This window comes from Pristis pectinata, chromosome 10 (assembly GCF_009764475.1).
Source record: "Pristis pectinata isolate sPriPec2 chromosome 10, sPriPec2.1.pri, whole genome shotgun sequence".
Taxonomy (NCBI): Eukaryota; Metazoa; Chordata; class Chondrichthyes; order Rhinopristiformes; family Pristidae; genus Pristis; species Pristis pectinata.
In genome coordinates this window covers 19,550,907-19,563,847 of record NC_067414.1, presented here as the reverse complement: position 1 = coordinate 19,563,847, position 12,941 = coordinate 19,550,907, and the positions used below count along the sequence as shown (strand labels likewise).

At 39.8% G+C, this 12,941-nt stretch overlaps 1 protein-coding gene across 3 annotated transcripts in view; it reads left to right on the top strand.

The window, feature by feature from the left end:
* The window catches only part of lmbrd1 (LMBR1 domain containing 1), a 211,099-nt gene that overhangs the window by 16,086 nt on the left and 182,072 nt on the right, over positions 1 to 12,941 (top strand). For all 3 annotated transcript variants that reach the window (XM_052025185.1, XM_052025184.1, XM_052025186.1), the window contains one exon: positions 11,498 to 11,674. In XM_052025185.1, coding sequence (XP_051881145.1) covers positions 11,498 to 11,674 — 177 coding nt within the window. The remainder of the gene's footprint in view (positions 1 to 11,497; positions 11,675 to 12,941) is intronic.

Here is a 12,941-nt window from a genome sequence, read left to right as displayed (position 1 = left end):
CTTTGGTGTTGTATTGGAAAACATGAGTCTGCATAGGGAGGAAGCATCTCAGCTTATTGGGTTACCATGCAATCATAATCTATGGGGAAAAAAATGGTGAAATGAACCTTTCCTGGGTATGGTACAGGACTGTTGTAGAATATTTTGCTCTTGCTTACCATGCTATGAGAGTAATTTTGTCTTTCAGTCCAACGTACTTGTGTGAAGCTGGATTCCTTGCCTTAACTCAGTTTAACAATTAAAGCAGGAACAAAATAAATGTTGAGCAAGGTCTTCTGACTGCAAAATAGATAACTAAATCAAACTAATAAATTTGTCAAAAAGTAGTCAGCATGCTTAGTTTCTCATTTCATGGAGCCCAGAATGTATTATACAACCAAGCATTAAGGATGATATTTGGCTATATATTTAACACCTCAATGGCCAATGTAGAGTATTTTTTCAATTTTTGTAGTAATGGATGTCACATGAAAATAATGGAGGGCCACGTGTTTTTATTGCTTTTCATATTTTGTTACTGTTGATGTATTAGTCGACTGCTTAAACAATTGAGCTGCTTTAACTTGTTTGTAATAAATATCTTGGGGCAAAACATTTGTGTGTGCTTTTTTTTCCCTCAAACTATTTATGGAGGCAAAGCTGGCCATTAATGTTGTCAGAAGTTGTAGTTTATGGGAGAGAACCTCCTGATTTGGTTTACATGTGACTGCAGTCAAACAATGGCTATATTTTATTCTCTGAAGTGGCCAAGCAAGCCGCTCAGCTGCATAAGCAAACATTTTGAAATAGAAGATTCATGAACCTCATTATGCAACATGGCCTATCTTGAGCCGATAGGAATGGATAATAACTGTGCTCTTGACAGAATTGTGCATTCTCAAACAATAAAAAGCTTTCAAAAGTTGCAGTGTCTTTTTTGATGTGATGCCCCTCTCCATAGTTCAGCGAGATGTGACTGCCTGAATCTAGTTCCATTCGATGTAATCTTATAACCGTCTGCAAAGGCTTTTCTTCCTTCTCCCATGTTATTACTTCTGGAGGTCCCAAATGTCCATGGGTCCTTTCCTGTTTCTCATCATTGTGTCCATCCAAAAGATGGGTTATTTGCTTCAGCTGATGATACTTAGCTTGAGGCGCATGCGCGCACACACGCATGCGCACACGCACGTGCCAAGATCATTTACTTTCTAAGTAATGTTGCCACTTTCTGTTCCTGCTTCAATTCATTTGGTCTCGCTTGCGTTTTTAATCTTAATTTGGTTTTCCAATGGTTCCCTGGCTGGCCTCCTATCTTGCACCTTCTAAACCTGAGCTCAGACTAGATTTTGCTGCCTAAGAAATATGAGAAGGTCATATATCCCCTTGAGCATTCTCCTCTGTTCAGTAAGCTCACGGCTGCTCTGATCCAAGTTTTGGTCCAATTTCCTGCCACTTCCCTATAAGAAATAGAATTCTTAACTCTAGATCTCCAATTGACCATATCATTGAATATATTCAGTCTCTACAACTCTAGGACAGAGAGAGAACCTGGCTTTTCAGGAGAAAATTCAGTATTCATTTCTATCAAGTGGAAACTCCTTACCCTGAAACAATGCCCCCAATTCTAGATATGCCCCCTCTCATCCTCTCTTTAATTATGTACCAAGCCCCCATAGAATTTTTTGTCTTGTTCATCTAAACTCCATTGAGTATAGACCCAATATATGCAATCTTTTCTCATTAGACTTGCCCTGTAATCCTGAGATAAACTGAGGGAACTTCTTTGAATTGCTTCCAATTCAAGTATGTCCCTTCACAAGTAAGAAGACCAGTCTGCAGATTCTATGTTCTCGTCGCAACTTCCTTTCTTTGTATCATAAAGTTTGGCAATAATATCTAGTCCCTTTTGTCTAAGTTATTAATAGAGATTAAATAATTGAGGCTCCTGTACTCATTGCTGTGGAACATCTCCAGTTGTGGGTTGCCAACTTGAAAATGATCCACTTATCCTTTCTCTGTTTTCTGTTAGCCTGTGCTAGTACTTCACCTTCAATGCCACAAGTTCTTGCATTGTACAGTTATCTTAAGAAAATTCAAATACACCACCTTTTGTGTGGTTTTCCCTTTTTTCCTTGTTATATCCATAAAGGGCTGTGATAATTTTTTCAAACAGTATTTCCCATTCACAAAACCACATTGAATTGGCTTGATTGTATCATGATTTTTGAAATGGCCTGCTTTCTTAATGGATCCTAGCATTTTCTGCAGTGATGAATGCAAAGCTAGCTGACCTATATTTTCCTGTTTTCTTTTTCCTTCCATTATTGAATAGGCTCATTTGTTGATTTCCAACCTGCTGGGACAGTTCCAGAATCTAGGAAATTTTAGAAGAAAATAACCACTATCCACCATCTCTACAGCTACCTCTTTTAAGACCATCAGGTCCAGGTGATTTATCAGCCTTTTTCCTCAGTAGTTTAGTACCTTTTCTCTTGTCATAGTGATTGTTTAAAATTCCTCCCTCCCATTTCCTTCCAGATTTGATACTATTATTGTGATGTTTTCTACCATGAAGGCGTATAAAATATTTCTTCAGAGTCTCTTCCATTTCCTTATTTCCCTTTATTAATTTCCCTGTCACATCTTCTGAGAAGATCACCAACCACTTGTGTGTTTATTTGCTGATCTGACAAAGGATTAAAAAGGGTTAACATTTTAATGCAGTCATGGTCACGTCCATCCCTATCTCCTGCCTTACAATCCTGCCAAGTTATTTGAGCCTTTTCAATTTTCAGCTTTGAGTTTTTTTCATCAATGCATTATTGGTGTTCATCCTGGGCCTAACACTGTCTCTTAAGCAATAAAGAATCTGCTGGAGGAATTCAGCAGGTTGAACAGCATATGTAGGAGGAAAGGAATAGTCAATGTTTCAGATCGAAACCCTGCATCAGGTTCTGAAACGCTGACAATTCCTCTCCTCCCACAGATGCTGCTTGACATACTGAGTTCTTCCAGCAGATTGTTTGTTACTCTGGATTCCAACATCTGCAATCTCTTGCATCTCCACCATGTCCCTCACTTTTGGAAAGTGGAGTGACATACTTGGCTGATTTTTGTGATCAATCATATATTTCAACTTTACTTCATCATTTTCACGGCATAGAATGAGATCATTTGGCTCTATGCCAGCTCTCAGAGCAATCTCATCAATCCCATTCCCCCACGAATTTCCCTGTAACCTGACTGTCCTCGCACCCACCTACACTGGGGATAATTTAGTGGCCATTTGACCTGCCAACCAGGAATGTGGGAGGAAACCCACACACTTGCAGGCAAAACATGCAAACTGCATACAGACAGCACCAGAGTTCAGGATTGAGCCCAGGCCACTGGAGCCATAAGACAGCAGTACTACTTGCTGTGCCATTGTTCTGAGTGTAGAAAAGACATTTATTGTTTAGCATGATCACTATGCAAAGAGCCCTAAATAGTGAATGAATTAGCTGAAGAATATGCAGTCAAAGATGCAATTGAACCTTATTTCTAAACATGGTAAAACATCCCAAGATGTTTTATTACTCTAGCAGTTTAATAACTCAATTGTGAAATGTCAATTGGAAAAACTTGGTTTATTTTGTGATTTTATTCCATGGAAAACTGCTCAAAATATATTGTTGCTGATTTTACCTTTGTGTTCAATTGAACAAATATTTGAGGCAGATGAAGATACAACAGTATGAATAGTATGTGTATGGTGGGAGGAGTGGGGTAGGTGTAAAACTAGTAAAGGATTGTTTTAGATGAATTGACATAGATATGCAGTTAGTTCCTCTGTTCTGTGCTTTTGTATGATTTACATTGCTTTAATTCCTATGTGTGTCACTTTCCCCTGATAGACGATTTATAGAAGATGATCAACTACAGTGAAAGTCCCTTTCTGAACAGTGTCTAAATATAAAGGCTTAATTTGGCCTAAGGCTAAGTCATACCAGCAGTAAATATTAGAACAGCAAAGGAAGAGGCCAAGTAATTGCCACCAGTGACCTGATTCCTAACCTGTCCTTTTTTTTGGAAAAAGTTCATCCTTCCCACTCTCACCCGACAACTGACTAGATATATTGCAATGTTGTGTCAGAGACAGCACAGAAACAGGCCCTTCAGCCCATCAAGTACACACCAACCGTCAACCACCCATTTTACACTTATCCTATATTAATCCCATTTTTCATTTCCCCTACAAGCTTCTGCATCAAGAAAGATTAACAATAGCAATGCCTTGGGAATACCAAGACCTCACGGATGCTCTCCAACTTGTACTCCATGCTGACTTGGATGTATATAATTCTTCACTTGTTATTGAGTTAACATGTAAAAATTCCAACAATACCATTGTGAGAGGACCATTACCAAAGGGGAACCAAGCTACTGCCTTCCCAGACCAGCAAACAGAACATTGCATTTATACCAACAAAAAAAATTAGCTAATTAGCTCCAACTTCAAATCCCTTGTGCACATCGACAATGACACTGGTTCACTTTGTATTCCTTATGTAATTGGTTTATTATTGTCACATGTACTGAGATACTGTGAAAACCTTCACTGCAATGGCAATGAGGAGGCATAGAGGAGTGAGATTTATCGGCTGGTTGAGTGGTATTGCAACAACAATCTCACACTCAACGTCAGCAAGACCAAGGAATTGATTGTGGACTTCAGGAAGGGGAAGTCTGGAGAACACACACCAGTCTTCATTGAGGGGTCAGCAGTGGAAAAGGTGAGCTGCTTCAAGTTCCTGGGTGTCAACATCTCAGATGACCTATCTTGGGCCCAACACATTGACTCAATCACAAAGAAGGCATGCCACTGGCTCTACTTCATTAAGAGTTTGAGGAGATTTGGTATGTCACCAGATGCTTGCAAATTTCTACAGAGCATTCTGACTGGTTGCATCACTGCCTGGTATGGAGGCTCCAATGTGCAGGATCAAAAGAGGCTGCAGAGGGTTGTAGACTCAGCCCTTCCCACCATCGAGGAAATCTTCAAGAGGCGGCACCTCAAGAAGATGGCATCCGTCATTAAGGACCCTCACCGCCCAACACATGCCATCTTCGCGTTACTACCATCAGGGAGGAGGTACAGGAACCTAAAGACCCACACTTGACATTTCTGGAACAGCTTCTTCTCCTCCGCCATCAGATTTCTGAATGGTCCATTATTCCTCTTGCACTATTTATTTATTTTTGTAACTTATAGTAATTTTTATGTCTTTATGCCTTGCATTGTATTGCTGCTGCAAAACAACAAATTTTACGACATATGTCAGTGATAATAACCTGATTCTGACTCTGAAAACTTTGTTTTGCATGCTATCCAGACAGATCATTCCAAACATAAGTATATCAAGGTAGTAGAAAGGGAAAAGCAATAACAGAATGCAGAATATAGTGTTACAGGGAAAGTGCAGTGCAGGTAGACAAATAAGGTATGAAGGCCATAACAAAGTAGATTGAGAGATCAAAAGTTCATCTTTATCGTACAGGAGTTTTATAATAGCAGGATAGAAGTTGTCCTTGAACCTGTTGGTGTGTTTTCAAGCTTTTGTATCTTCTGTCTGGTGGAAGGGGAGAGAAGAGAGAATGACCGGGGTGGGAGGCATCTTTGATTATATTGGTTGCTTTCCTAAGGCAGTGGTAACTCTAGACAGAGTTAATGGAGAGGAGGCTGATTTTTGTGATAGACTAGGCCGTGTTCACAACCCTCTGCAATTTCTTGTGGTCTTCAGCAGAGCAGTTGCCATATCAAGCTGTGATGCATCTGGATAGGATACGCTCAATGGTGCATCTATAAAAATAGATGAGGGTCATCGGGGACAGGCTGAATTTCCTTAGCCTTCTGAGGAAGTAGAGGCGCTGGTGAGTTTTCTTGGCCATTGTCTCCACATGGTTGGATCAGGACAAGCAGAACTATTACCAGGTCAGGAACTCGCTCTTAAACTGGTCCATCTCTCTACACTTATTTTTATATTTTGGGTCGAACTCCAGTTATTTGAACTATTCTGTGAATTCAAGAAGTGTGGAGAAGCATAAATACTTTAAACCCATTGACTATAATACCATTTGCTTAATTACCCACTGAACCGCCTCTTGTCATGCAATGTGCAATGTATAATGAAATATAGTGCATAATTAATCTCCTTATTTTGCCACCATACCTTTTGGTTTACCCCTAACACTGGTACACTGAACAATGATGCATTTCAAAAGATATGTAATAAACTTCTATCTGCTTTTAGTTGTGGCATGCATTTAATTTTTCCTGTTCTAGCCTTATCATTCTCTCCCATTCCAATCTGGTGCATCATTTTTGGCTTGCTGTGATGAGTTCTCACATTGACATCTGTCCAATGTTTTTTTCCATGTGGGAAGTGTTAGTAGGTATTCCACCAGAATTTAAATTTGATAAAGGCTTTTTTTGTGGTGTGTGTATACAACACTTGGGCTTGGGTCAAATGTATACAATGTTTGGGCTTGGGGCTGTAACTGAGCTGGAAATTTTCCAAGTTGTGGTAAAATCCAATTTTTGGCTGTGTAAAAAAAAAAATGTACAGTATGATTAATTCCATGTTAAAATTTTAAAATTAGTTCTAAATTTGCATCGTGTTTGCAATAGCACAAGAATAAAAAAAATGTTAGCTCGGAGTACAAATTGCAATGGGCTTAGGCATTCAACCAACATGTGGACGACAGTGGGTAAGAAAGTAACTTTTAATTGCCATTTTATGTCTCATCTGAGGAGTTCAAAAAAGTGCTGGTGTAAGAAATTGAGGATTTACCCTTGGGTATTTGGGATTTAGGCATGTGTTACTATATGGGTGGTTCCTTGATTCCTATTCTTGTACTCAGTCAGGAGAGGATTGCTTTTATAAGCAAGTCCATGCTGCTGTGAATTGAAACGTGATCTCATAAACTAAACAAGTTACCATGTAGTGTTAACAATAAGACCATTTAAAAGATGTGTTCACAGGAAACAAAATGGTACTCTGACAACAAATGATACTTTAATAAGCCTTATTGTATCTCAGACTACAACTGTGAATCTGCTTTAACAGAAAAGAACTGGCACAGCAGATTCCACTTGATTTAGTAAAACTGTGCTTGCTTTTTAATATTTTAATGCACTTTTGAACAATTCTCAACTGGTAGTGCATTTCTATGAAAATACTAATGTTTGAAATATTTGAGGGTTTCCATCATTTGTTCTGCCCAGTAGAGCAGCAGATCATAAAATACTTCGATGTAGGACAATAATTATAGACACTTTGCTTTAAACTATGATCTAAGACAAAAGTCTATCAAATAATCTTTCATATTTACTCAAATGGTGACACAAATAGGCAATCATTACTTGCAAATTCAACCTAGTGTTCTATAAAGCACTCCTTGTTGGAATAGACCCATCACTTAAATTAGATCTGGCACAATGGATAAATGAGCAGTGGACCTGGTAAGATCATAGCACAGTGATCAGTAATAAGTATTTCTGTTCATAAATTAAGGTTGACTGTTTTACTTTTCAAACGGTCTAGCTAAATATCCTGGGACGTTGTGGGAAACGAGGAGAAATTACTGGCGATGTGGCAGAGATTTGTGTGTCTTCCTTTGCCACAGGTGAGGCACCAGAAGACTGGAAGGTGACTAACGTGGTGCCTTGATTTAAGAAGAGCTGCAAGGCCAAGCCAGGGAACTACAGGCCAGTGACTAACATCAGTAGTGGGAAAATTACTGGAGGGGATTCTGAGAGACAGGATCTATCTGCATTTGGAAGGGCAAGAACTGATTAGGGATAGTCAGCATGGCTTTTTTCATGGGAAATTGTGTCTCATGAATTTGGTTGAGTTTTTGAAAGAGGACTGACAAAGGCATGGCGGTTGACATTGCCTACATGGACTTTAGCAAAGGCTTTTGACAAGGTCCCTCATGGTAGGCTGATCTGGAGATTAGATCACATGAGATCCAGCGTGAGCTAGCCAATTGGATACAAAATTGGCTTGATGGAGGAGATAGAAGGTTGTGGAGGGTTGCTTTTCAGATTGGAGGCCTGTGACCAGTGGTGTTCTGCAGGGATCGGTGCTGGGTCCCCTGCTGTTTGCCATATATGTTAATGAGTTGGATGAGAATGTAGGTGGCATGATTCGTAAGTTTGTGGATGGCATCAGAATTACTGCTCAAATGGACAATGAAGAAAGTTGTCTTGGGTTACGACAGGATCTCAATCAACTGGGAAAGGGGATAAAGGAATGACAGATGGAATTTAATTCATACAAGTGTGAAGTGATGTATTTTGGGATGTTAAATTGGGACAGGACATACACAGTGAATGACAGGGCCCTGAAGAGTTTTGTAGAGCAGAGAGACCTAGGGGTACAAGTACATAGTTCCCTGATAGTTGCCACACAGGTGGACAGGTGGTGAAGAAGGCGTATGGCACGCTTGCCTTCATTGGACTGGGCATTGAGTAGAAGAGTTGGGATGTCATGTTACAGGTTACAGCTGTACAGGACATCGGTGGGACTGTACTTGGAACATTGTGTGTAGTTCTGGCTGCCATATTATAGGAAGGATGTGATTAAGCTAGAGAGGGTGCAGTAAAGATTCACAAGGATGTTGCCGAGACTGGAGGGCTTGAGTTATAAGGAGAGAATGGATAGGCTGGCAGTGTTTTCCCTGGAGCAAAGAGGCTGAGGTTTATGAAATCATGAGGGACATAGATAAGGTGGATGGTTACAGTCTTTTACCCAGGGTAGGAGAGTCTAGAGGGCACAGGTTTAAGGTGAGAGGGGAGATAGATTTAAGGGGGACCTGAGGGGCAAGATTTTCACACAGAGGGTGGTGGGTATTTGGAGCCAGCTGTCAGAAAAAGTAGTGGACTTGGGTACAATTAAAATGTTTAAAAGACTTTTGGACAGCTAAATGGATAACAAAGTTTTGGAGGGATACAGGCCAAACTAGGCAAATGGGACTAGCTTAGTAAGGCACCTTGATCAGCATGGATTAAGTAGGCTGAAGGACCTGTTTCCATGGTGTATAACTCTGACTATAACAGTACATAATTTGCCCCCCAATGCAGTCAATAAAAGTTGTTTGAAGATGGAACAAATGCTGATACATTGCAGTTTGATAACGTATTGGGCAGATAAATTAACCATTACCTGTTCCCATAAACCCAGGCATCTTGAAGCCTGAAATCCTGTTTTCTTTTCCCATAAATTATCTGCATTTATTGATTATTCGTCATGTTTCCGTTTTAGGTTTTCTGGATTCCTGCATCTTTAGATTTTTGTTTATTATGTGTTGATTGATCTCTGATCTATCACAGAATTTTTCTAATGGTAAAGTCAGGAATGCCCTTTTGTAGTTGTGGTTGGGAGCAAGGCCATATAAATGGTGCTGGTTTTGGGATGGGTATAGATATAGTTAGTGGGCATTTGCTTTACCTGGGCCTGAAGGATACTAGTTATGTGATTTTGCAATAACAACAACCAACACTTGTATTTATATCTTAATCAATGCAAAAGGATGCTATTTTGCATTGACATCCGTTTTATATTGTTTTTACTAATAACTGATGAAACTGCCCCAAAGTCATACTCCAAAATATTATTTTACAGAAATAAACTCTACTGGAAATACTTTCTTCTAGTGCCAACCATGCATTTTGCTTTAAGAATGTATCATTTTAAATTTTGATATTGTACAGGCAACCCCTGCCTCATGGCAGGTCAGGTAACAGAAATTTACCCTTACAGAATTCACAAATCACTACCCAGAAATTTGAGATACAGATTAAAATTTGCTTTTACAGAATTTATGTGGAGGACGAAAAGTAAATAAATACAGAATGTATTTTTTTCAAACTTGCGTTTCTTGATGCATGCGCAGATGACGCATCTTTGAGTTATGAAAAATCGTGATACAGTTCACTTCCTAGGAATGTAACCCTCCATAATGCAAGGGTTGCCTGTATTAGTTAGTGAAATGGCCTACGTAACTTGTTGGTTTGAAAAAATACAGATCAGTAAAAGTGCTGATAACAATGGACAACTTTGAATGTGCAGTAGTCAGTTAACCTAATGTCTTTGGAATGTGGAAGGAAATTTGAGCACCTGGAAGAAAACCTCCAGGGAGAACATGCAAACTCTATAAAGACAATGCAGGAGATGGGGTTGAACCCAGGTCACTGGAGACCTGAGACATTAGTTCTATGAGCTGTGTCACAGTCCATTGACAAAAACAGAAAATATCAGAAGCGTCAGCAGATGCGACAAATTGTGGGGGGAGAAAACAGACTTAACATTATGGGTCAATAATCCTTCTTCAGAATTGGAAAAATGTGAAAAAAAGTTGTAGAGGGATGGAGCGGTGAAGGGACCAGAGTAAATATCTTTGAAGGAGTACAGCTGTAAGCTGTCAAGGTGGTTGTTACTTTGAATACCTACAAATACAGGTAAGTGTGAGGTGATGCATTTTGGAAAGTCAAACTAGCATAGAACTTGTACTATGAATGATAGGGCACTAGGAAATGTAATGGAACAGAGGGACCTAGGAGTACAAGTGCATAGTTCATTGAAAGCAGTGTTACAGGTAGACAGGGTGTTGAAAAGGTGTTTAGCATTGCTGGCTTTCATCATTCAGGGCACTGACTACAGGAGTTGGGACTTTATGTTGCAGTTGTATAAGTCATTGGTGGGGCCACACGTGGAGTGCTGTGTACAGTTTTTGTTGCCCTATTATGGAATAGATGTGTTTAAACTGGAAAGAGTGCAGAAAAGACTTACGAGGATGTTGCCAGGATTAGAGGGCCTGAGTTACAGGGAGAGGTTGGCCAGGCTAGGTCTTTATTCCTTGGAAAGTAGGAGAATGAGGGGTGACCTTATTAGAAGTGTTTAAAATTGAGAGGCAGATGGTAACAGTTTTCCCCAGAGTAGAGGAGTCCAAACCTAGGGGGCATAGATTTAGGGTGAGAGGGGAAAGATTTGAAAGGGACCTGAGGGGCAATTTTTCATGCAGAGAGTGGTGAGTATGTGGAATAAGCTGCCAGAGGAAGAAGCACTTGGACAGGTACGTGGAGAGGCACGGCCTAGAGGGATATGGGCCGAATGCAGGAAATTGGGACTAGCTGGGTGGGCACCATGGCATGGACTATTTGGGCCAAAGGGCCTGTATCCATGCTGCATTACTTTAAGACAAAAGAAATAAAGGAACAAATTGAAATAAAAAATATACAGGAAAACAAAAAGCTGGTTATCTAAAATTGTTGAATTCAATACTGAGTTTAGAGGGCTGCAAGGTGCCCACATGGAAGGTAAGGTTCTATTGCTTGCACCTATGTTGAGTATCATTGCAGCTGTTTGGGATGGGACTGAGCATTGTCAGGTAACTTGAAGCTCAAGGTCACCTTTGTTTTACAACCTACAAATGACCACATCATTTCCAGTGATACTTTTCTTGTGTTTTGCAGGCAATTCTAATATTTTGCTGGATATATATCCGCCGATACCAGAGTCAACAAGAAAGTGAGGTTGTCTCCACCATAACAGCAATTTGTGCACTTGCTCTTGCACTGATCACTTCATCATTGTTACCTGTTGATATATTCCTTGTATCTTATATGAAGGACTCCAAAGGATCTTATAAGGTACGTTACTAATATCAAGCTTGTTCAACAGATATAAATGTAATCAAAATATAGGGATGTTCAAACAATACAGTGGCTTAAATACACTTCTGGAATTATAACTTCTATGGTGAAATTATTATTTCCAAAACTCAATTTAATATTAACCATTGAAGTCTCTCTTCACAAAAGGTCCATCAAATGTGCTGACTCCTGGTAAATTAATCTGATCGGTCCCATGCCCCGTAGCACTGCATTTATTTTGTCTTGGGTTACTCAGTTTCTCCTTGAACCCCCATATCAATTCTGTTTTGATCACTTTTGCATTCAGTGAATTTCCCAGATCATAACCACTGTCCGGTTTTACTCATAATTTATCTTTAGCTTGAAATTTTATATAGGTGTCCCACATTCCTTGAACCATTCACAAATGGTAACACCTTCTCCCTTTCTAAGCTAGTCATGATTTTGTATATGTCTTTTTTAAATTGCTTCTCAACCTTTTTTATTACAAGATGAGCCGTCCCAATCGCTCCAGTCTAACGTTGTAGCTGAACAAATCTTTGAGTTTTATTTCAACCTGTCTCATTTTCTAATGGAGACACAAGAGTCTGCAGATGCTGGATTCTGTAGCAAAAAACAAACTGCTCGAACAACTGAGCAGGTCAAGCAGCATCTGTGGAGGCATAGGGATGGTCAGTGTTTTGGGTCGAAACCCTGCATCTGGACTGAGTGTAGAGGGAAGATAACCTACTGATTGAGATGGGAGTGAGGGGCGAGGTACGGAGGCTGGTAGGTGATAGGTGGAACCAGGTGGGGGAGGGAGAGTGTTGAGACAGAGGCTGGAAAACAGGTAAGGATAGGGAGAAAAAAATAAGGCAGATGGAACTGGGTGGTGGGAGGGTGGGGGTTGAAGGATAGAGACAGAGGCTAGTGAGTGCTGCTGCTGAACCCTCAGTGCTCTAGGCCTCAATTTTGTGAAGCAGACTTTGGTGCCCAGCTTCGCTAAATGCTCTCTGAAAGTTCATGTACACTACATGTAGTGCATTTTCATCAGCCTTTTCCATTACTTCTAAAGCTTGCAGGCAGAAGTTTTTATTTATAGAAGATAGTTAAATTTTTCATTGAAGATTTACCCGATAGTTGATAGGTTATATATAGAGTTTGCAGATTTGAGTTGAACTTCAGAATTTAAATGATCTTAATATTTCTTAACCACCACCCCCGAATATTATTTAGTAGATTTGGATGAAGTGTTGGAATGTTACCATTCTGTTAGTGTTCTTTT